The sequence below is a fragment of the Dicentrarchus labrax genome, unplaced genomic scaffold (assembly GCF_905237075.1).
Source record: "Dicentrarchus labrax unplaced genomic scaffold, dlabrax2021, whole genome shotgun sequence".
Taxonomy (NCBI): Eukaryota; Metazoa; Chordata; class Actinopteri; family Moronidae; genus Dicentrarchus; species Dicentrarchus labrax.
Genome location: NW_026136706.1, coordinates 2,621,378 through 2,646,320, shown reverse-complemented (window position 1 = coordinate 2,646,320; position 24,943 = coordinate 2,621,378). Strand labels below are relative to the sequence as shown.

The 24,943-nt window shown below is 37.8% G+C and overlaps 2 protein-coding genes across 2 annotated transcripts in view; one reads left to right on the top strand and one right to left on the bottom strand.

Annotated features, from left to right (window-relative positions):
- pde9aa (phosphodiesterase 9aa) overlaps positions 1 to 11,479 on the top strand; it is a 34,737-nt gene extending 23,258 nt beyond the window's left edge. The window contains exons 7-19 of the mRNA XM_051403021.1: positions 1,014 to 1,098; positions 1,686 to 1,746; positions 3,598 to 3,672; positions 5,779 to 5,865; positions 5,982 to 6,086; positions 7,533 to 7,615; positions 8,749 to 8,905; positions 9,010 to 9,123; positions 9,484 to 9,588; positions 10,357 to 10,485; positions 10,586 to 10,681; positions 10,773 to 10,837; positions 11,072 to 11,479. Of these exons, the coding sequence (XP_051258981.1) occupies positions 1,014 to 1,098; positions 1,686 to 1,746; positions 3,598 to 3,672; positions 5,779 to 5,865; positions 5,982 to 6,086; positions 7,533 to 7,615; positions 8,749 to 8,905; positions 9,010 to 9,123; positions 9,484 to 9,588; positions 10,357 to 10,485; positions 10,586 to 10,681; positions 10,773 to 10,823 (1,148 nt within the window). The 3' untranslated portion in view covers positions 10,824 to 10,837; positions 11,072 to 11,479. The remainder of the gene's footprint in view (positions 1 to 1,013; positions 1,099 to 1,685; positions 1,747 to 3,597; positions 3,673 to 5,778; positions 5,866 to 5,981; positions 6,087 to 7,532; positions 7,616 to 8,748; positions 8,906 to 9,009; positions 9,124 to 9,483; positions 9,589 to 10,356; positions 10,486 to 10,585; positions 10,682 to 10,772; positions 10,838 to 11,071) is intronic.
- Positions 11,480 to 13,518: 2,039 nt separating this feature from the next.
- Positions 13,519 to 24,710, bottom strand: wdr4 (WD repeat domain 4). Its single transcript, XM_051402921.1, has 11 exons — positions 24,509 to 24,710; positions 20,501 to 20,569; positions 20,268 to 20,414; positions 20,018 to 20,174; positions 18,826 to 18,938; positions 18,664 to 18,724; positions 18,153 to 18,257; positions 16,212 to 16,276; positions 15,633 to 15,819; positions 14,824 to 14,893; positions 13,519 to 13,824 (listed from the first exon to the last, which is right to left on the bottom strand). The coding sequence occupies exons 1-11, from the start codon at positions 24,592 to 24,594 to the stop codon at positions 13,640 to 13,642; spliced, it is 1,245 nt and encodes a 414-aa protein (XP_051258881.1). The 5' UTR covers positions 24,595 to 24,710; the 3' UTR covers positions 13,519 to 13,639.
- Between the last annotated feature and the right edge of the window lie 233 nt (positions 24,711 to 24,943).

Below are 24,943 nucleotides of genomic sequence, written 5' to 3'. Positions count from 1 at the left end.
GATCAATAAGGGATAAAGAATCGGCTGATTATGTCATTGGTATCAATAATCATCTGTAGTGACGGGAGCAGCTCCCTAAGAACAGTTCGAGGATCGGTGCCTTGCTCAAAGGCCCCTCAGCAGTTATATGTTATGTTAGTATGTTAACATAGTTATTAGTAAACTGTTGTTGTTGTTGTTGTTATTTCCAGGCACTAAGATAAACACATAAACGGAGAGAGATCAGTTTCCTGATTATAATTTAAAATAAAACAGATTCCTCTCTCCGAGCGGCGGGATAGTGTAGTAGTAGTTTGAGATCTGACGCACACACACACTTCACACGAGCACGCCGACTGCCTGGATACCTGGTCGCCACGGAAACAGCGTGGCGCCCACACAGATCTCCGTCCTCTCATCGCTCTGGTCGCCATGGTCACCTGTTTCAGTGGGAGCTGAAGTGTTGTCGACCTCAGTCAGTTTCAGTAGGAGGAGGAGGAGGAGGAGGAGGAGGAGGGCTGATAGCTGCTGTTATTGATCGATCAGAACCGATCAGCTGTTATTGAGCTCATTGTTATTGATATATTGATATATATCCTCTGGTGTCAGTTCATTTATAAAAAAAACCCTCCATATCTCCGCTCTCTCGACTCCTGGGACCAGCTGCAAAAGTCACAGAAACTGCACATTTTACTCCATTATCCTCCTCTAATAACTCAATAATTGAATTAGTTTCTGATCACTTCCTCTCTGGAACACAGTACGTTCCTCTCTGTTGTGTATTTACTGTTTGAACTGTAAGTAGCTGCCTCTCCATCGGGTCGTCACTGTAAAGGAGAATTGGTTCTCTGGTTAAACGAAGGTAAAACAGAACAAAGACACCACCTTTACTGAAGCTGGAGCTGAATGATGTGTGGTTACTGAACTCACTTTAATGCTTTCACTACGTTTGACTTTCAGTACAGAGTCAGCAGTTAGGGTGTTAGCTTTAATGGGGCCGCCGGGTGCTAATGAGCGACTCTGTCTGTCTGCAGTGGAGGGGATGAAGGTGGTGGAGATCGAGAAATGTCGCAACGACATCAAGAAGCTCCGCGAGGAGATGGCGTCAAGAAACAACAGGTGACGACAGACACAGACAGATATTTATACCAGTGAGCACAGACTGTCTGTCTCACATATTGTAGAAGCTTTAAATGAAAACTATTATTATTATAACAATAGTAAAAGAAAACATAAAATAAAGTAATAAAGAAATATATATACTTTATAAATTGAACTGACATTGGAAGAAGTAAAAGTGTAGTTGGATTATTAATAAAATATTACACATATACAGTATATATAGTTTAAATCTAATTCTGTTTGAGCCCGACCTACGACAGCAGTTCTGGGCCCGAACCCAGCAGCTCCTATTGGGTCCAATCGGGCAGAAAATCAAAGCTCTAATCTGTATAAACGTGTATTTTACACTTGTTTTGTCAATGTAAACGTCTGTTTTCTCTGCTGATGAAGCCCCTTTAAATGTAATTGATAGTTCTAGTATTAGACCTAAACATGAGAACATGCACCAGCAGTATTAAAGGTAACAGATAACTGATTATATATGTATTATATATCATTAAATGTCATATATTCATTATTATTACTTAAGAAACAGTAGTAGTGGCTTTGTTTTATTCATTATTTTTCTTTGTTTCTTCTTCCAGTAACTTCCTGGAGGACAATAAGAAGCTGACTCCTCGCAGAGACGTGCCCTCCTACCCCAAGGTAAGGCTCCTACCAGGTGTTGTTGATGTCAGGTGTGATCAGAAATACCAACCCATCGTGGTTCCAGGAACCCGCAGAGAACAAATGTGATTGATTAATGTTTGATTTTGTGCAGTTGGGAGATCCATTGTTTTATAGATCAGGTTCAGTACAGTAGGTCACTGTGAGATAAAAGAGTACAGATACATCTCTTCCTTCAGTGTTACACATTTAACAACTGAACAATATTTAAACATTGATAAACATTATATATGAAAATAGGTGAATTTAATTTCCTCAAGAGCTTCTAAGTTATAATTTGTTACAAATATATTTATTTTTAATAGTTTTTGTAGTATAGTATTGAAAACAAATTTCATCTGTTTTTAACTTCACAGATGAAATAAAGTAGAAAGTGAATTGTGATAAAAAAAAAATGTATTTCACTTGCCTTTCAGGGCTTCCATAGTACTGAAATACAACAAGAATTTAGGAAAATAAAGTGAAATAGTGGGTTGACATTATCAAATCTTCATGAACATTACAGTAGGTGTGTGTAGAGGTATATGAAGGTGTATAAAAGTATATACAGGTATACAGAAGCTGTATATACAGGTGTAAAAAGCTGTATAGTTGCTGTATAAAGATGTATAAAGGTATATAAAGGTGTACAGTAGCTTCATAGTAGCTCTATAGTAGATATATATTAGCTGTATAGTAGGTATATACAGGAATATAAAGGTTTATAAAGGTATATAATTGTATAGTAGCTGTATAGTAGCTGTAGAGTAGGTATATAAAGCTATATAAAGGTGTATAGTAGCTGTACAGTAGCTGTAGAGTAGGTATATAAAGGTATATAAAGGTGTATAAAGGTATATAAAGGTGTACAGTAGCTTCACAGTAGCTGTATAGTAGGTATATAAAGGTATATACAGGTGTAAAAAGCTGTATAGTTGCTGTATAAAGATGTATAAAGGTATATAAAGGTGTACAGTAGCTTCATAGTAGCTGTATAGTAGATATATATTAGCTGTATAGTAGGTATATACAGCTATATATATATATAAAGGTGTATAGTAGCTGTGCAGTAGCTGTAGAGTAGGTATATAAAGGTATATAAAGGTGTATAAAGGTGTATAGTAGCTGTAGAGTAGGTATATAAAGGTGTATAGTAGCTGTAGAGCAGGTATATAAAGGTATATAAAGGTGTATAAAGGTGTACAGTAGCTGTAGAGTAGGTATATAAAGGTGTATAAAGGTATATAAAGGTGTAAACGGTGTATAGTAGCTGTAGAGTAGGTATATAAAGGTATATAAAGGTGTATAAAGGTGTAGAGTAGGTATATAAAGGTATATACAGGTGTATAGTAGCTGGAGAGCAGGTATATAAAGGTGTATAAAGGTGTACAGTAGCTGTAGAGTAGGTATATAAAGGTATATAAAGGTGTATAAAGGTATATAAAGGTGTATAGTAGCTGTAGAGTAGGTGTATAAAGGTATATAAAGGTGTATAGTAGGTATATAAAGGTATATAAAGGTGTATAGTAGCTGTAGAGCAGGTATATAAAGGTATATAAAGGTGTATAGTAGGTATATACAGGTATATAAAGGTGTATAGTAGGTATATAAAGGTAAATAAAGGTGTATAGTAGCTGTAGAGTAGGTATATAAAGGTATATAAAGGTGTATAGTAGGTATATAAAGGTATATAAAGGTGTATAGTAGCTGTAGAGCAGGTATATAAAGGTATATAAAGGTGTTTAGTAGGTATATAAAGGTGTATAGTAGCTGTACAGTAGCTGTACAGTAGCTGTGCCCCCGAGCCAGGCGGAGGTGGACAGGGTTAACTGCGCGCTCTGTTGCCTGCAGTACATGCTGTCACAACAGACCATAGACGCCCTCAAAAAACCCGCCTTCGACGTCTGGCTGTGGGAGGCCAACGAGGTAAGACTGACCAGCTTGCTTAACCCGTCTCACCCACAATGCCCCTCTCTCCCCCCCCCGTCTGCCCCGCTGCCCTGTGTGTGTGTGTGTAGTACCACCTGTCCAAGGAGACAGTAGAAGCTCTTAGATTACCTACATTCGATGCTTGGCAGTGGGAGCCCAATGAGGTGAGACTCCTGCTCTGATTAATGCACTGATTAACTCCTCATCAAGGTCAATTATTGCTGATTAATCAACTGATTATTGATCAGTGTATGTGCTGTTAATAATGTCCTAATTGTTCAATATTATGTCTTTAAGTTATAAGTCAGAAAATGTGTTTTTAAGTGAGAGCTGCCGACTTTAAACTGACCGAACAGAAGTCGGAGATGGAAACTTTATAATTAAATATAACAAGTAAAATAATGAACGGGTTTGATTTTGGGCCTCATTCACAAACGTTTCACACACAAAAAACGGGATTCAACAGTATTTTCTAACATTAATTTGTTTGCAACACACAGGAGAGGTTTCAGGGTTCCCACTCTTTTTAACAAATCAATTTTCAGGACCTTTCCAGGACCTTTTTCAGGAGTTTTTTTTTGACAATACAGGACAGCAGTTGCTCACAAACGCTCATAAAAGCTGCAGTTTCAGGCAAATTTGCATTAATTTGACGACAGCCCGTAAGTAACAGTTCTAATCAATATATGTGATCATTAATAGGTTGTATGCACGTAGATATTGAAGTATCATAATCTATAATATCTAATATTCAACCAACAGTCGAGATTTAAACTAAATACACACCCAGGTTTATAAAGGTGATCTGAGTGAGGAGCTAAAATATAACGTTTACAGGATATTTGGTCATTTTAATCAATATTCAGGTTGGACTGGAAAACTAGTCTAAAATTTCTGTTTTTTCCAGGTTTTCCAGGATGCCTGGGAACGCTGTTTTTACCGTTTCTGGCTTCCACCTCGAACATTATTGTTTAATTTCTTCGGTGTTTTGGCGTCGATTAGTTTGAAAGGTTCTATATATATAAATAAGATTGATTGATTGATTGATTGATTGATTCTCCGTGATACGCACATATTAGTGAATGAGGCCCATTGTCTTTTTGTTTATTCCACATTTTCTACCCTACATTACCCACAATGCAACTCCACCGCCGACTGTTCGGTCAGAGACTTGTGTGTTGTGCTATTAGCAGCTAATGTAGCCTAGCAACTTTTAAAAAATATTCAAGAAACAGAGAAATATTATCTGATTTAATCCCATATATCAATATTATATCAATATTGTATCAATATTTACCTGTAAAAACGCCCAAATGAAGATATTTAAACTATTATTGTGGCACATAAGTATTGATATAAATATCTAAAGGTGGAATTAGAAATCAATACATTGTATTATGTTATTATTTATATTTGCACTTGCACTTTATATACATATACATATTTATATATAACTCAGTTTATAATACAACAGTGTGCAGGTGAGGTACCTCCCCTTTATAAATATATATTATATTTATTTATATAAATATTCAAGCAGCTAAAATACATGATTGATGGAAATAATCAATAATATAATAATACAATTATTTTACCAGGTAAAATTCCTTATATCGATATCCATGAAGAGTTATGAATCTTATTATGAATTATGTTATTACGTTATGAATTGTAGACCTTTTTAGATGATTTGTGAATAAAGATAATGTAGATATTGATTGTATTGATAGATTGTTCCAAAGAGACGCTATTGATCCCACAGTACGGAAGATAAAAGTCATGAGTTAGGTAGATGTACGAGTGTGATATATGTTCACATAGAAGTTTGAAGAGACGAGTCGCACCTTTAACACGTTAATTAAAGAATTACTCAAAATGAATGTGTTAAATGTGACATCAAACCAGCCAACAGCAAGAGAACATACCGGCTGCAGACACACACAGAGATTATGTTCGTATGTTAGTATCTTTAATCTTGTGCAGTGCGCCTCAGAACCAGCCCGTTCCTTCAGCTTTGTATCCATCATTACGCTGCACAGAAACAGCTTGTAGTGAATTTAAAACCTTATCTCATCACCTCCCACTGATCCTTTGCTCTAACAGATGCTGAGCTGTCTGGAACACATGTACCACGACCTGGGCCTGGTCAGAGACTTCAACATCAACCCCATCACACTGAAGAGATGGCTGGTGAGACCTGGACCCGGTCTACATAAACTACATGTCACTGATTTGATGCAGGTCTCACCCCCTCCTGTCTCTCTCTCTCTCTCTCTCTCTCTCTCTCTCTCTCTCTCTCTCTGTAGCTTTGTATTCATGACAACTACAAGAACAACCCCTTCCACAACTTCCGCCACTGTTTCTGTGTCACCCAGATGATGTACAGCATGATCTGCCTCTGCAGCCTGCAGGTACCCAGCTGCTCGACTCAATGACGGCTGTAAGCCAACGTCATAAACGCGTCTTAAGTCCACATTCGGCCAGCAGGGGGCAATAACACACTGATACCATTCAGTCTTATGGAGAAATGAGTCGACTTCTCAGTTGATTAATGAGCTCAGTAAACAGTTTCCTGATGAGTTTCTGGTCTCAGTCTCTAGTTTCAGTCTTCTTCCATACAGCATGATGTTCATTTAGTAACTGATGGTCCCATTTAGAGTAAAACAGACCATAAAGCAGGGTATGCTTTAGGGCGGGGCTACCTTGTGATTGACAGCTCATTCTCAGTGAGTCCGTCCAGCTCAACCAAACTCAGATCAAACTGTCAGACAGTGCTGATCAGATATGGATCCAGATCCAGAGTACTTTTTTGTTTTGAAATGAGAAAACCAAAATTGGAAAATGAGCCTTTTGTTTAAAATCAAAAAAAAAAAAAAGGAAACGAAAAAAAACAACCTGACATTGACTTGTTAAAAACATGAAAATGTGAAAAAAAAAACTTGTTTGCCTTTTTTTTTTTAAATTATTTTTCTGTTATTTTGTATGAAAACAACCCGTTTTGTTCCCCATATTTATAAATAGTTTTGTTTTCTCATTTCAGAACAATAATCTGTTCCCTCAAATGGTTTCACAAACATTTTTTTAGTGTTTATCTGGAATACGAGCCGCCAATAACCAACATGGCGTCCACCGTAACGCCAAAACACCGACCCACTGACACCGTGGCCTTTCGTGGTCACACGGGCTGCATATTCATTCTGGAGTTAACAGCACTGAAAGGTCAACATGCTGAGAGGCTTAAATGTCGTGACATTTAACAGCATGTAGACGTCCACCATTAATCTACTGCTCAGGAGGAGTCGTATGACCACAGAGGTGCATTATGGGAAATGTAGTGTAGGATCCAGAGGTTTTTGGAGCTTGAGTGAAAGTCGGGGTGTTTTTATCTGTCGCTCGTAATGTCCCCAGACTTTATGGAACTGTAGGAGTTAATTAGTGCGGCACTTCAGATTATTTTATTGATTAATCAATTAGTCGTTTGTTCTATAAAACTGATCGACGGTTGCTCAACTGTGATTGGAGCACAGAGTAAAAAGGGGGCTAACAGTTTCCCCCTGTCTCCAGTCTTTGTGCTAAGTTTGAGGGGACGAGACGTGGGGGATTTGGGGCATCTCGGGGTAAGACTGAGAGGAAGAGGAGGACGGGGTGTGATGAAGGGGAAAAAGAGGAGAGAGAGTCTCCCTCTGTTGTTAGACGACTGTTCACTGGAGGTTTAATTATCACAGACTGATTACGAAGCACCAGCAACGTGCTAACGAGGTCACACACACACATACACACACACACACACACGATTTCTGAGTTACAGACTTAATTGATGCATTAATTAATATAAATATGTTTGTGTTTGTTTCTAGGAGAAGTTCACTCAGGTCGACATCTTGATTCTCATGACAGCTGCTGTGTGTCACGACCTCGATCACCCCGGATTCAACAACACGTAAGACATTTTCCTTGCCCTTGTCTCCAAGGTCTTGCTCATGGTGGTACTGTTGGGTCTCTGTAATTAATGTTTTAAAGAGTTCGGTCGAGACCTGCTCTATTTGAAAAGTGTCCTGAGATAACTTCTGTTATGAATTGGCGCTATACAAATAAATTAAAATTGAATTGGTTTACCAGACACAGAGCGAACAAAGGCTTCTTTTTTACTTACAGCAACATTTTTAGGTTAAAAGTCTTTTTAGGGTTTTACTTTTCAAATGAAAAAAATGGAGAAAAAAAAACATTTATAAATAAAAAAAAAAAAAAATGTTATTTTCCAAACAAAAAAAGAAACGTAAAAAAGGTAATTTTTCTGTGAATTTTATTTATTTATTTTTTTCCTTTTTATGTATTTATTTAAAAACTAAAAAAGAAAACTGGTTCACTGGTTCTGTTTTTTCTTTTTTAAAAGCAAAAAAGCAAAAACAGGTTCTTTGTTTTCTGTTTTTATTTAAAAACAAAGAAAATTGAAAACTTTTTTGTTTTCATTTTTATTTTCAAAGCAAAAAAAGAAAACTGACTGTTTTTTTTAAAGAAAAAATTTGTTCTCGTCTCTGTTTTTTATTTTCAAATGTTATAAATATTAGTGGTAGTCGGGAAACAGCTCATTTCTCGGTTTGATTTTCTCATTTCATAAGTTCTCGTCGTAACCAACTTAAGAACAAATATGTTCGTACGAGCTCAATGTAATTTCTCAGTTTGTAATTTTTCTTTTTGATGGTTTATAATTGTTGGTTTGCTCTTTCTCTTTCTCTCTCGTTCTCTCTCGCTGTCTCTTTTTCTCTCTTGCTGTCTCTCTCTCTCTCTCGCTCTCTCTCTCTCCCGCTGTCGCTCTCTCTCTCTCTCTCTGTCTCTCTCGCTCTCGCTGTCTCTCTCTCTCTCTCTCTCTCTCGCTGTCTCTCTCTCTCTCTCTCCCGCTGTCTCTCTCTCTCTCTGTCTCTCTTTCTCTCTCGCTGTCTCTCTCTCGCTGTCTCTCTCTCTCTCTGTCTCTCTTTCTCTCTTGCTGTCTCTCTCTCGTTCTCTCTCTCGCTGTCTCTCTTTCTCTCTTGCTGTCTCTCTCTCTCTCTCTCTCTCCCGCTGTCTCGCTCTCAGGTACCAGATCAACGCCAGAACGGAGTTGGCGGTCCGCTACAACGACATCTCCCCTCTGGAGAACCACCACTGCGCCGTGGCCTTCCAGATCTTCTCACAGCCCGACTGCAACATCTTCTCCAACTTTGACCCCGAGGCCTTCAAACAGATACGACAGGTACGGCCGCACCTTTTACCGCCTTTTACCACGTGACCATGCAGGTGACCATGCAGGTGTTTAAAGGTCCAGAGTTTAACATCCGTCCCCGTTCACGCTTTCAGGGAACCATCACGCTGATCCTGGCCACAGACATGGCGCGACACGGTGAGATCCTGGACTCCTTCAAGCAGAAAGTCGACAATTTTGAATACACGGACGAGGAGCACCTCACCTGTGTAAGAACACCTGCACGCCACTTCCTGTCCATTTCACCTTTTGGTGCAGTAAAAAGTACAATAATTCCCTCTGAGATGTAGATTTTTATTTATTAATCACAAAAAAACGTCTTTTTATTGCCAATTAGTGAACAGATTGTAACGTAACTTAAAACATGAGATGTATATTTTTGCGATGCGAAGCAGGGGCATCCAGCTAACTGTGTCAATGGTCCAAATAAAATATAGGAACATTGCAGATAACGCTAACTGCTGTTCACTATCAACAGTTTTATGAAACTACTGTATGTTTCCAGCGTTTACTGGTAATATAATAACCCTCTGTTCATGGTGACCTTTGCCCTCGGACCCTCCCTGCAGCTGAAGATGGTGCTCATCAAGTGCTGCGACATCTCCAACGAGGTGCGGCCCATGGAGGTGGCTGAGCCGTGGGTCGACTGCCTGCTGGAGGAGTACTTCATGCAGGTGGGGGCCACCAGAGTGCTAAAAACAACTACTATCAGTGGAGTTACTGACGTTGTTCGACTCTGTACACACAGCATCTACTACAGTGAATATGTCCTCGTTAAGAAGGATAAAAAACAGCAAAAGAATTAGGGTTGAATTCAAGTACCGGCACCATGTTTGGTCCAATTCAACGACTGGATATTTGGTATAAATAACTTTTACTTATAATAATCAACATTTTGGCCCATTTGTGTTGTTTTTAACCACAAAAAAACATTTTGTAGTTTTTCTTCTGTATCTATCGTCAGACTCTATTATGATGAGACTATCTCATGTTTTTAAAAACATCCTACCATAAAGGTTATATATACACAAAGTTCACTTGCCACTAGATCTTGCACTAAAGCATCTCAGACCAAAAGTATGGGACAGAAACAGAATCAAACTCATTAAAAGCGTCTCTGTTAGTGTTTCCAACAATCACCAACTCTGGTTTGGTGGAAATAAATCCTTAATTCACCGACGTAGATGATAAAAACAGCAGTTTCAGTCGGAGCAGACCGGCTATGGAAACAAACCACAGAGAGGCTGCGATACAACACAGGCAGAGGGAGAGAGACACCATGTGACTCTGTATATAGAGAATATAATGTTTGCTGTTATATTAATGTTAATAATCTCATATATAAGCTTTAAGGCAGTATTTCTCCCTGCTGTTATTGAACACCATGTTGATGTTAATTACCTGTCTGTCTGTCGTTCTGTCTGTCTGTCTGTGCTGTGCAGAGCGACAGGGAGAAGACCGAGGGGCTTCCCGTGGCTCCGTTCATGGACAGAGAAAAGGTCACCAAGCCGACAGCTCAGATCGGCTTCATCAAGTTCGTCCTCATCCCCATGTTTGAGACCGTGATGAAGGTGAGCATGCAGCGACTCCACGGCTGATATAAATGCTTAAATATATATAATATATTAAATATATAATATTTAATGTAATGTTTGTGTGTTTGTGTCCCAGCTGTTCCCACAGATCGAGGAGGCGATGGTGCAGCCGCTGAGAGAGTCCAGAGACCGATACGAAGAGCTGAAACAGATCGATGACGCCATGAACGAGGTTGTTGAACGGGGTTTCTAGAAGAGCGGCGGGGCATTTAACGTGTCCTTGGTACCGAATGTGACTGACGAGCGCTCATGTTTCCCTCCAGGTGCAGAAAAAGAAGAGCGAGAACTTGACCATTGGAGGGAAGAAGAAGTAAAATGTTGTGAAAAGGTAGGCGAGGACTTCTAGAAACACGTCTAATGTTAAAATATAATAGATAATCTACAACAATCATTAGCTAGCGAGTTACATCTGAAGGCTAATTTAAGTCAAATCTAGCTCAATATCAGCTGTAATAAAGACAAAGTGATGTTTTATTTTTAGACTTTTTTTTACTTTCTGGAGACACTTTGTTTTTCGGTGTATTTGAGTCCACGCCGGCTAACACTAGCGTCTCTGTTGCAGCACCAGTGAGCGTTAGAGCACCAGAGTGAAGCAGTGTGACGTAAAGTAAAGTTGTCAGACACGTTGGTCCGTGGCGGGCTGCTGAGCCTCCTCTCGTCCCGTCGGACGGTCGGAGAGCGGAGGGGCGGCGGCGGCGGGATGTGTGATCGGGATTTGTCACAGAACGGCGGCGGAGTCGGGTTTTAAGACGGCGTCAAAAAACTCCCGACGGACTCGAGGACCAGACGGACAATCCAAAGCCCTTTTCAGGAACCGTTGTACAGCACAGACTACTTCAGTGAACAATATTTAGATACATTATATATCGTTTTTTATTTGAAATGTGTTGTTTTTTACAGATTGTACAGATTTTTAGTGACATTTGTTCTTTCCTATAAAAAAAATAAAAGGATTACTTTAATTAAAAAATCCTGTCTGGACTGTTAATGTCTCTGCTCATTATTATTATAATTATTATTATTAATATTATTATAATAGCACATAGAGCACGTTAATGAACATCAATATAATGTATGCCATTAGCAATAACAGACATTACAAATGTTACAACAGTAATTAGTTACATTACCAGTTACATTACTTTTCTGCTACTTAATTGTGTCGTTTCTCCCCAAATTCTGACTTGACTCGTAAATGAGTAATAAAAGATTTTGGACACTGGTCCTGATAGAATAATAATGTATAATTTAATAATAATCTTGTTGTTGTTCTTCATTCTTTTGTATTCTGTTGCTGTTTAATTATTTATATAATTAATTTAAACTCAATCTCAAAATTCTCTCTGGGTGGATTAAAGCCATGGTCGGGACCCCCACTAGGGGTCGCCAAAGCGAAGGTCAGGAGACCTTCTTGATTTTAAGGGATGTAAGATAACTTAAATATACACAATATAAAGAAATAAAGGAAATGTTTTCATCGTTCTACAACATAAGGCTGTATAGGGAATTAAAGTCTGCTGTTACTTCATTCTGACACATAGAAGAAAACATCGTATACATAGAATAACATACGAATGATGAGAAGAAAAAGAAGCTTATTAAGTCTGTTTGGTTGTTAAAAATGATAAAAAATAAATAAAAACATAATACAGACAGAGAATTGTATAAAAAGTTCCATAAACAGGAAATAATCTGCTCAAAATTCATCAAAATCTCTGGTTTTACACAAACTTCCTGCAGTTAGAGTTCACTGTTTGTGTTCATTGTACAGTTTTAATATATTAAATAAACATAAAAATGTCACTGAGTCAGTTTAATAATGATCAGAGTGGATCAGAGGATCACCTTTTAATCAATGATGGAGAGCAGCTTGGTCATTGATCTCTCAGCCAATCAGAGGGGGACGACGCCCCTTCTTTAAGGCATAAGAGCGGCGAGGAATCAAACACTTACACGTTATTGTGCTGAGAAATATCTGCTGCAGCCCACAGATTGATCTCTATACGCAGCAGAGGACGAGTTGGTTGAGGCTCAGTTTGTTGTCCAGAGTCAGTCTGAAGGTATCTGAAGCGGGTTTATCTGTAGGAGCTGGAAGTGTTAATGAACCCAGAATCAACCACACACTGAGGAGTGCTGATTATTTCCTCTTTAAGGACCTTTTTATGTAAAATGTATTTTTTTTTTTATAGTTTTTAACAATGAAACAGACTTAATAAACTTATTTTCTGACAAATTCAGTGTTTTCTTCTCATTGTTCTATCAGACTATTCACTTATTTTATTTTTCTTTCTTTACCTATTATTACATTTCCAGGTTTTCCAGGACACACGGAAACACTGTGGTTCATGTTGGACTTAAACCGGCAACCTTTTGGGTTGAGTTTGACTACTTGCAGGCTTATTTCTGTTTATTGGTTTATTATTATTATTTCCCTCATTGTGGGACATCATCATCATCATCATCAGCACTTCATTAATTATTCTGTGTCCCAGTGTGAACAGTGTAAAGTTTAACCTACAACAATCTGGATTTTAGCCCTTAAAATGTCTTTAAAATGACATTAACTTTAAACATCTGCAGGACTCTTGATGATCCTGTTTTTGTCAAATAATACAAATAAAGTTAATTAACATTATTTGTATAAAGTTTAATTATTCACTCTTTAAATGTGACTTTTGGGGGATTGACGCACTATAACAACTACAATGAACCAATACTGATTCTTCTTTATATCCTTTGTATTTATTTACAGCTCAAATTCATAATAATAATATCTGCAGTGGGAAAGACCTTCGTCTCTGCACCTCCTCTTCCTCCGAACAGCTGCTGTTTGCGTCAAATGGGCACGCTGCGTCACAAAGATGCTAACTGTTAATGTGGCGTAGGAAGCCAAAGTAACACGTACAGCGAGGAAGAGGAGGAGGAGGAGGAAGAGGAGCAGTGGATGTGAGGAAGGGGACATATGGTGCGTTCACTGACTGATGTTTCATTCAGTGATAAACACAAATGTTCAGCTGCAGTGTTTATTTTTATAAATCAGACAAATTAAATCAACTCAGATCCATCATCCAATAAAGAAATAATAATAATAACAGATAATCAATAATCGAGCTCTGTGTGAGGGGTCCTCTCAGGTGGACGCGGGGGTGTCGGCCGTCTCCTTCCTCGCCTTCTTGTTGCCGTTGGCTTTGGGCGCCTTCGTCCTCTTCAGCTGCTGCTCCTCCAGCCGCTGCTGCTTCTTCTGCAGGTACGCAGTCACGTTGTCGAAGGTCACCTTGTGCAGGTGCTCGAAGCGGCTGCTGGTCCTCGCCGAGACTGGGAGGGGAGAGGATTGATTATTGGTTGATTATTGGTTGATTAGTTCTTCACTGTGGATTCATAGCTATGTTAACATTAGTGTATAATGAGCCATGTTTCTACAGTAGCTCAGGAGGGACAAACCAAACACTCACAGCCACTGTAGGTTCTACTAGTGTTACTCGTTGCTGCCCTCTGGTGGTCTGCAGCATTACTTTACCTAGTAACTAATTACTTTTATATGCAGTAAGTAACTTACTTTCTTCTTCCTTTAATTTCATTTATTTAGTGACTCTTGGAACTATTTTTATTATTCAATTTAACTTTATTTCATATTAACATAAAAACAACAAAGTACAATAAATGGACGACAACATAAAATTATTACTCTTATTATTTCAAGTTATAGTTATTATTAAGTACAAAGGGATTTAAACACATACAGATGTTCGTTTCAGTCCAGTAGACACATATGATGGAGATGTAGAATAATAATAATAATAATAATAATAATAATAATAATAATAATAACAATCGGTACCCACGTGTATCACGATCAGACTTTAACGAACTCTTCTGGAGAATTAATCGGATCGACTTTAAATTTGGTCGGCGTGATCTAAAGACCATCACGATTAAAAGTTGTCCTCTTGGCGAGTGTGCGTCGAACGGCGTGTCCGTGGCGTGGTGTCAAATATCAGCGTATCGCCATGAAACAGGAAGTTGTCATAACTGAACACATGTTGTTGTTTTTGTTGTTGTTGTTGTTTTACTTTCCTGATAATAAACAACAGCCAGAGCAACAAACAGAGTGTTTAATAGAATAAAAGTTCACACTGATCCAACAGAAACCAGCTGAATTGATCCTCCCTGTCATCCTGGGGGAGACGGCGTGCGAGGTCACATGACACTGCAGGTTATTTCTGTCTAGAGGGCGCGAGTGGGACGAGAGAGGGAGGCGTGTGTGTGTGTGTGTGTGTGTGTGTGTGTGTGTGTGTGTGTGTGTGTGTGACTCACCCTCGAGTGTCTCCCAGTGCGGCCTGACAGCTTCAGTCACTGTGTGGAGTTCAGGGCTCTCAGCGGCGCACTAGAGGGAGGTCAGAGGTCAGAGGTCAGTCACAGTGAATCAATACTCTCTCAGCCGCTGTGTGATGATGCGATCGGCTCCTGCACCAAACCTCACTTAAAAAAACACACATTTTAACAACAGGAAGTAACGCGGCGGATACCATGGCAACCACAGATGTTCTGCTGTTATTCGGTGAATTCAACCTTTATTGACACTCAGGAAGAAGAAGAGCGCTCTTCATCAGATCCATCTGTGCAACGACACGTAAACAAAAGGCTCATATAGAATAGGAGATAAGGAGATCATCATAACTTCATTAAAGTGGACAGAAGTGTGTAAAAGCCTCTGCAACGGTCTGAAAGAGTAAAAATGTTTCTCTGATGTTATGGATGTGTGATGTGACGACAGACAAACGTTTACTGTTTCATATTTTCCTCTGTTGTTTTATTTATTTTGTTCACATGAGATCAATCTGAGCTGAGTGAGTCAGACTGTGGACATATGACGGCCTTTAGCTCGTGTTTCTAGAGTTACGTGTTGTTACGAACACGTTAGGAATTGTTAAAATGTGATATTTCTTAAAGGGAGTTTGGTGCAGGGAGCTTTTAGTTGGATTCAAACTGCTGATATGGATCATTGTTAACGTTTAGTCTCCACTACAGAAACACTAGCTGACTGCTGAAGGCTGATCAGGTTGATTGATGCTTTAATAAATATCAGTTACACATTTTCAGAGTGTAACTGCGTCCCTCTGTACCTCCCAGGAGTCCCGTCTGTGTGTGTAGACTCGGAGCGGCATTTCACTGGAGTCCATCAGCACCCAGAGTCGGCCCTCCGGGTCAAAGGTCACGTCTAGGGGACAGTGGGGCAGGGCGAGCCGGCTGTGTGGAACGAGCTTCTCCTCCCCTTCCTGCTCCACGGTGAAGAACTGAACCGCCGAAACCCTGAGGACACGTGGAAACGATCAGAGACTCAAACATCTTCCTCTGCTCTGATTGGTTGTTTATGGATCAGGAGGAGGAGCTTCGTGTCGCTGCTGCAGCTTTAATGCAACCTCCACTATTTATAGTCTCATGCCTCTGACCCACTTTAAGTGTCACCTACTGTACAGTCGCCTGTGTAGCATACAGCAAACTGACCTCCGCGCTGACCTTGTGTCTCCATACATCCCAGAATACATTGAACAGTTGTGAGCAGAAATAGCTTCAAGCCAGCAGAGGAGCCGGCGGCATGTGGAAGTTATAAACAGATGGGTGTGCTGTCGTCGCTGTGTAAGGACGTTTAAAGCAGTGGATGAACTTTTCATCAAGAAAGAAAGCACAGAAAAATATCTCACCTTTCACACTGTACAGCTACGTGGCGAGCGTCAGGAGAGCTGGCGATTCTGCACACTGTTGGATTCTGGGAAATAAAACAGACATTTACACAGAGGAAGCTCTCACTATCAGTGTGAAGGTAACCTGCAACACCTGAAGGAACACCTGAGGGTCCCAGTGTGTCCCAGGTTATATAACACACACCTTCACCCATCCTCACTCCACCACCTTAACCCCGAACAAACAGACGGAAAAGTGTTTCTTATATTTATAGTTTTTGGACTGAATGTCCCGAATAAACTCAGTTCGTCTCTAAAAACAGTTGTGTGTAACTTTTATTTATATGGAATATATAGATAGGAGCCGGTTGCATGTGTACTGAAAATAATAAAATCAGTTTAACCCAATGTGCTCAAAGACTAAATATAGTCTAAGAAATTGTCTTTATCTCAGAAACTAGACGGAGGACAAACAAATTAAATATCAAAGATATGAACAATCAGAGCAAATGTTTTTTCTTATCATACTAAATGTAGTTTTTGGGAACCAATGGGTTAATATCTTTAATTCATTCACTGATTTTGGTTCAATAAACTTTAAACAAAAAAGCTGTCTCAAACTGTGAATGTAACCTCCCTGCCAGTGTGAGGAGGTTGTGTAACCTTCAGAGAGAGAGAGAGAGAGAGAGAGAGAGAGAGAGAGAGAGAGAGAGAGAGAGAGAGAGAGAGAGAGAGAGAGAGAGAGAGAGAGAGAGACGAGAGAGAGAGAGACAGAGAGAGAGACAGAGAGAGAGACAGAGAGAGAGAGACAACAGCCTCAGGACAGCAACACCAACTCAATCAGACCAAACCAAATTATCAACAAGCAAAAAGAAAAATATATTGAATACTGGAAAGAAACGACCAAAACACAAAGTAAATTACAATGTTATCTGACCCTAAAAAGAGAATTCACACTGGCAAATTACCTGAGCACAATAAAATGTCCTAAACTAAGAACAATGTTGACAATGTACAGACTGAGTGAACACAGCCTGGCCATAGAAACGGGTCGCCACAGACAGAACTGGCTACCAGAAGAGGAGAGACTCTGCTCCCAGTGTGACAGAGGACAGGTAGAGACAGAGCTGCACTTTCTAACCTCATGCCCTAAATTCTAAACTTTAAGAGAAAAACAATTTGCAAACATTTCCCAAATATACCCCGAATTCAAATTATTATCAGACACACAGAAACTCCCCTATTTACTGGGAGAAATGCCAAAAAATCAAATTACTGCAGCAAAATATGTCTCCTCATGCCACGAACTGAGGACGACCAGTGGAAACTCAGATAAATGTATAAAATAATTGTTTTAGTTGTTGTTGTTGTTGTTGTTTAATACACACACACACACACATTTTATTCTTCTCAGAGAGAGAGAGACAGAGAGACAGAGAGAGAGACAGACAGACAGAGAGAGAGAGGCTTTTATTTCTCTCTCAGTCTCTAGAATAATCTATGTATTCACTACAATAAGCTTTAGATGTGACTGCAGGTCGGAGGTCAACAGTCCGATAGAGAAACAATATTAACCTTTCAGATCAAACTAATCACATTTTCTTTATCGTTCGGTGGACGTTTTATTGAGTTGGACGACCATTAAATGTGATTTCGTTTGGAGCCGTCCTGACATTCATCCATCCATCTCTGGACATTAGTCATTGATCTGCAGGGAACAAACAGGTGGATATTTTATAGAAGAAGCTCTTAAAAACTTCGACCTGTTGGTGGCGCTAGAGGACAAATATTAAAGTCTGTCAGGTTCCTCCTCTGGACAGCGAGTATATCTGACCCAAATCTCACGACAACCCCAACAAAGGTTGTTCAAATATTTCAGTAAACGCCGACAGTGTCGACCTCGCGGCGGCGCCCATCGTCGGCATCGATATTGGTTGTTTCTGCTGCCGTTGCTATGGTTACCTTCTGTTTGTCGGCCTCAGAGGTCGGCGTCTCTTCGAGCTCTCGGAGGTCCCAGCTCTGCAGCTTACGGCCGGACTCGAACTCCCACAGCTTCACGGTCCCGTCCTGACCGACCACAACAACCATCAATCTAATGTTCTCCACTGATTATTATTTCTACATTAACGCTCAAACCTGCACTGTCTTTAGTGCTTTTAAGGTTTTTAAACCCTCCTTAGTGTGAACGTATTAACTAGATTACTGTAATAAACATAGAAGATTACAAAAGCACTTTCATTCAGGACGAAGTTGCTCGTTCTGTTTCTTTAAGCTGCTTTAAATAACATTAAAAAGGTCCAAGAGCAGAGAAACAACAATTATACTCAAACGTTTGTGTAATGAATTAATAAATGAGTATATTACCTCAATCTGTGCTTTAGTAAGTTAGAACAGACTGTAAAGAATAAACGTTTAAACCTGCTAATCTCTCCTTAAATTTCTTTATGGTTTTATTGTGGATTATAATCCTTACCCCTGATCCCGACAGCAGCCAGCGGGGGTGACCTGAAGGGATCAGCAGAGCACTGACAAACCTGAGACACAGCAAACAGGAACTCAGACAGCTGTAGTCTAACTGTTTGTATATACAGTGTATTATAAAGGGCAGTTTAGGATGAGGGGGGCAGTTACTCACTCCTGATGCCCCAGGCAGAAGGACTGGATGTTGTACGGAGACCTGCGGTGGCTCACTCTGATCTTCTCGTCACGGTCGGCTGTGATGATGTATTTGTCGTCCGGCGACATCGTCTGAAAGCCAGAAACTCAGTGAATTATTTCCATCAAACCAGAGTTGGTGATTGTTGGAAACACTAACAGAGACGCTTTAATGAGTTTTATTCTGTTTCTGTCCACTTTAATGAAGTTACGATGATCTGAAGGTAAAATGAGTGTTTTTGTCTCTGGAGTCTGGTGGAGAGTGATAGCGATATTACGGCTGTTTGTGGTTAAACTAAAGGTCTATCTCTGTAGGGATCCTTTCCATAATGCTGTCAGACACTGACAATAACAACCTGAGTCTGTCAGTGGAACAAACAACTACTGTTAGTGGAACAAACAACAACTACTGTTAGTGGAACAAACAACAACTACTGTTAGTGGAACAAACAACAACTACTGTTAGTGGAACAAACAACAACTACTGTTAGTGGAACAAACAACAACTACTGTTAGTGGAACAAACAACAACTACTGTCAGTGGAACAAACACCAACTACTGTTAGTGGAACAAACACCAACTACTGTTAGTGGAACAAACAACAACTACTGTTAGTGGAACAAACAACTACTGTTAGTGGAACAAACAACAACTACTGTTAGTGGAACAAACAACAACTACTGTTAGTGGAACAAACAACAACTACTGTTAGTGGAACAAACAACAACTACTGTGAGGGACAAACAACAACTACTGTTAGTGGAACAAACAACAACTACTGTTAGTGGAACAAACAACAACTACTGTTAGGGACAAACAACAACTACTGTTAGTGGAACAAACAACAACTACTGTTAGTGGAACAAACAACAACTACTGTTAATGGACACATGTTGACGGGTACATTGGTCCCAGAGGATGATTGGCAGCCATTAGCAGCCTTTATTTGCAGCTATTTTCTGATCTAACTGTGAATTAAGAATTTATTTCAGTCAACCCAGAGTTGCTGATTGTTGTTGAAACATTGGAAAGACTAAAAGAAAAGGAGAGTTTTGGTGAGTTAAGTTTTATTTTTGTTTCTGTTGAGTTTAAAGTGTGTTTCCTGATCTGGGAGTTAAAATGAGTGTTTTTGTGAATGGAGTCTGGTGGGCGCTCGCTCTTTGTTCTTTACCACAGCGAGCAACATGGACAGGTGGCCCATCTTCAGCTCGCCCTCCCTCTGCGGCTCCGCCACCGAGAAGGAGTACACGTCTCCTGATTTGTCCGCCGCCAGCAGCTCGTCCTCGGCGCGGCTGAAGAGCAGAGAGGTGCACCTCCTCGCCACGGACCTGCGACACACACACACACACACACACACACACAGCTGTTACTAACACATCTGTCTGCTGTCCGTCTGCACCGTGCGCGAGGCTGAATCGGACCTGACGCTGATACATCGCCACGAAGGCTCACAGTGGAGCAGAACCAGCCTCTTGTTGTCGTCGGTCAGCGCCACCAGCTTTCCAGATGGAGACGCGGTGAAGGCGAGGACTCTGTCACTTCCTGTTTCCTCCGGGGCGCCGCCGCCACTGAGGACAGAGCGCTGTGACAGTGAGTTATGTTTGGTGGTTATCATTCTGCAGACGTCAGCACTTTCTTCACCACCTGTGTTTACCTGTTGTCATCGTCCTTCGTGCTCCTCGGCGTCCGCTCGGCGGCGCCGCAGTCGAACACAAACGGTTCTCTGCAGACAAACAGAAGAAGAAGAAGAGATGGTTAATTTAAACGACGCCCGTCTCAGCACGAGTTTACAGTTTAATAAAGTTTGTTTCAGTCTCCGCCTACGAGGAGTTCAATATATTTATATATTAATATATAACTGATTAGTTTCTAAGCAGCAAGTTATTGATTATTGATCAGAAATATTCTGGTTCCAGTTTCTAAAATGTGAGAATTTCTGTGTTTTATATAAAAGTGAGTTTAATAGTTTTTGGAGGTTTTCAAATGTTGGTCAGAAAAAATCTCATATTTTCAACTAAATACGTCTTCAAGAGTTCTTTAATCTCATAATTCAACTTTAATCTCATTAATTCAACTTTAATCTGATTTATTCAACTTTAATCTCATAATTCAACTTTAATCTCATAATTCAACTTTAATCTCATAATTCAACTTTAATCTGATTTATTCAACTTTAATCTCACAATTCAACTTTAATCTGATTTATTCAACTTTAATCTCATTTATTCAACTTTAATCTCATTTATTCAACTTTAATCTCATTTATTCAACTTTAATCTCATTTAATCTGATTTATTCAACTTTAATCTAATTTATTCAACTTTAATCTCATTTAATCTGATTTATTCAACTTTAATCTGATTTATTCAACTTTAATCTCATAATTCAACTTTAATCTCATTTATTCAACTTTAATCTAATTTATTCAACTTTAATCTGATTTATTCAACTTTAATCTCATAATTCAACTTTAATCTGATTTATTCAACTTTAATCTCATAATTCAACTTTAATCTGATTTATTCAACTTTAATCTCACAATTCAACTTTAAATTTATTTATTCAACTTTAATCTCATAATTCAACTTTAATCTGATTTATTCAACTTTAATCTCATAATTCAACTTTAATCTGATTTATTCAACTTAAATCTCATAATTCAACTTCAATCTCACAATTCAACTTCAATCTCACAATTCAACTTTAATCTGATTTATTCAACTTTAATCTCATAATTCAACTTTAATCTGATTTATTCAACTTTAATCTCACAATTCAACTTTAATCTCACAATTCAACTTTAAATTTATTTATTCAACTTTAATCTCATAATTCAACTTTAATCTCACAATTCAACTTTAATCTGATTTATTCAACTTTAATCTCACAATTCAACTTTAATCTGATTTATTCAACTTTAATCTCACAATTCAACTTTAATCTGATTTATTCAACTTTAATCTCATAATTCAACTTTAATCTGATTTATTCAACTTTAATCTGATTTATTCAACTTTAATCTCATTAATTCAACTTTAATCTGATTTATTCAACTTTAATCTCATAATTCAACTTTAATCTGATTTATTCAACTTTAATCTCATAATTCAACTTTAATCTGATTTATTCAACTTTAATCTCATAATTCAACTTTAATCTGATTTATTCAACTTTAATCTGATTTATTCAACTTTAATCTCATAATTCAACTTTAATCTGATTTATTCAACTTTAATCTCATAATTCAACTTTAATCTGATTTATTCAACTTTAATCTCATAATTCAACTTTAATCTGATTTATTCAACTTAAATCTCATAATTCAACTTTAATCTCACAATTCAACTTTAATCTCACAATTCAACTTTAATCTGATTTATTCAACTTTAATCTCATAATTCAACTTTAATCTGATTTATTCAGCTTTAATCTCATAATTCAACTATAATCTGATTTATTCAACTTTAATCTGATTTATTCAACTTTAATCTGATTTATTCAACTTTAATCTCATAATTCAACTTTAATCTGATTTATTCAACTTTAATCTCATAATTCAACTTTAATCTGATTTATTCAACTTTAATCTGATTTATTCAACTTAAATCTCATAATTCAACTTCAATCTCACAATTCAACTTTAATCTGATTTATTCAACTTTAATCTCATAATTCAACTTTAATCTGATTTATTCAACTTTAATCTCATAATTCAACTTTAATCTCATAATTCAACTTTAATCTGATTTATTCAACTTAAATCTCATAATTCAACTTTAATCTCACAATTCAACTTTAATCTGATTTATTCAACTTTAATCTCATAATTCAACTTTAATCTGATTTATTCAACTTTAATCTCATAATTCAACTTTAATCTGATTTATTCAACTTTAATCTCATAATTCAACTTTAATCTCACAATTCAACTTTAATCTCACAATTCGACTTTAATCTGATTTATTCAACTTTAATCTCATAATTCAACTTTAATCTGATTTATTCAACTTTAATCTCACAATTCAACTTTAATCTGATTTATTCAACTTTAATCTCATAATTCAACTTTAATCTCATAATTCAACTTTAATCTGATTTATTCAACTTTAATCTCACAATTCAACTTTAATCTGATTTATTCAACTTTAATCTCATAATTCAACTTTAATCTGATTTATTCAACTTTAATCTCATAATTCAACTTTAATCTGATTTATTCAACTTTAATCTCATAATTCAACTTTAATCTGATTTATTCAACTTTAATCTCATAATTCAACTTTAATCTGATTTATTCAACTTTAATCTCATAATTCAACTTTAATCTGATTTATTCAACTTTAATGTGATTTATTCAACTTTAATCTCATAATTCAACTTTAATGTGATTTATTCAACTTTAATCTGATTTATTCAACTTTAATCTGATTTATTCAACTTTAATCTCATAATTCAACTTTAATCTCACAATTCAACTTTAATCTGATTTATTCAACTTTAATCTCATAATTCAACTATAATCTGATTTATTCAACTTTAATCTCATAATTCAACTTTAATCTGATTTATTCAACTTTAATCTGATTTATTCAACTTTAATCTCATAATTCAACTTCAATCTCACAATTCAACTTTAATCTGATTTATTCAACTTTAATCTCATAATTCAACTTTAATCTGATTTATTCAACTTTAATCTCATAATTCAACTTTAATCTGATTTATTCAACTTTAATCTCATTTATTCAACTTTAATCTGATTTATTCAACTTTAATCTCATAATTCAACTTTAATCTCACAATTCAACTTTAATCTGATTTATTCAACTTTAATCTCATAATTCAACTTTAATCTGATTTATTCAACTTTAATCTCATAATTCAACTTTAATCTGATTTATTCAACTTTAATCTGATTTATTCAATTTAACATTAATATTTGTTATGTTACAGGTGTAAATATGATCCTATAGAGAGACTATAGACAGCAGCAAACATGATGAAGATGAAGATGATGATGATGAAGAAGATGATGATGAAGATGAAGAAGATGATGAAGATGAAGAAGATGAAGAAGAAGATGATGAAGATGATGAAGATGAAGAAGATGAAGAAGATGATGAAGAAGATGAAGATGAAGATGATGAAGATGAAGAAGAAGATGAAGAAGATGAAGATGATGATGAAGAAGATGAAGATGAAGATGATGAAGATGAAGAAGATGATGATGAAGATGAAGAAGATGATGAAGATGAAGAAGATGAAGAAGAAGATGATGAAGATGATGAAGATGAAGAAGATGAAGAAGATGATGAAGAAGATGAAGATGATGAAGATGAAGAAGATGATGAAGAAGATGAAGATGATGATGAAGATGATGATGAAGATAATGAAGATGTTGAAGATGATGATGAAGATGATGATGAAGATAATGAAGATGTTGAAGATGATGATGAAGATGATTAAGATGAAGAAGATGATGAAGAAGATGAAGATGAAGATGAAGGCTAAATTAAGATTAACGTCCTCCCATACAGACTCTAGATATTACCCAGAACCCCCTTCTTCCCCATGCTCTCTGCTAACCGTGCTAGCACAACAGAGCTAACCCTGGCCCTTCCTGTAAACAACAACAACAACAACAACAACAACAACAACCCACCGCTGCCTCTGTTTACTGTGCACCGCCACCAGCTTGCTGTCGCAGGAGAACACGAACCAGCTCCCGCAGAAACCCGCAGCGGCCATCTCTGTTGTTGTGTGCGTGTAACGCGCGACGGCGGCGCACGCGGACGAGAGAGAAGTTCCGTCGCGCTCCAATGACGTCAAAAAAGACCACGCCCCCTCCAGAAAGTACAGAATGTACACAAAGAGAGAGAGAGGGGGGGAGAGAGAGAGAGAGAGAGAGAGACAGAGAGAGAGAGAGAGAGAGAGACAGAGAGAGAGAGGGGGGGGAGAGAGACATTAATGTGCAGAATAACCTTTAACCTCCTCAAACATCATCACAGTGTCACAGAGAGACTTCAGTCACACTGCAGCTCCAATAAAGACTATAAAACACTTTAATATCAAACAGACACAAACACGTTCAAACACA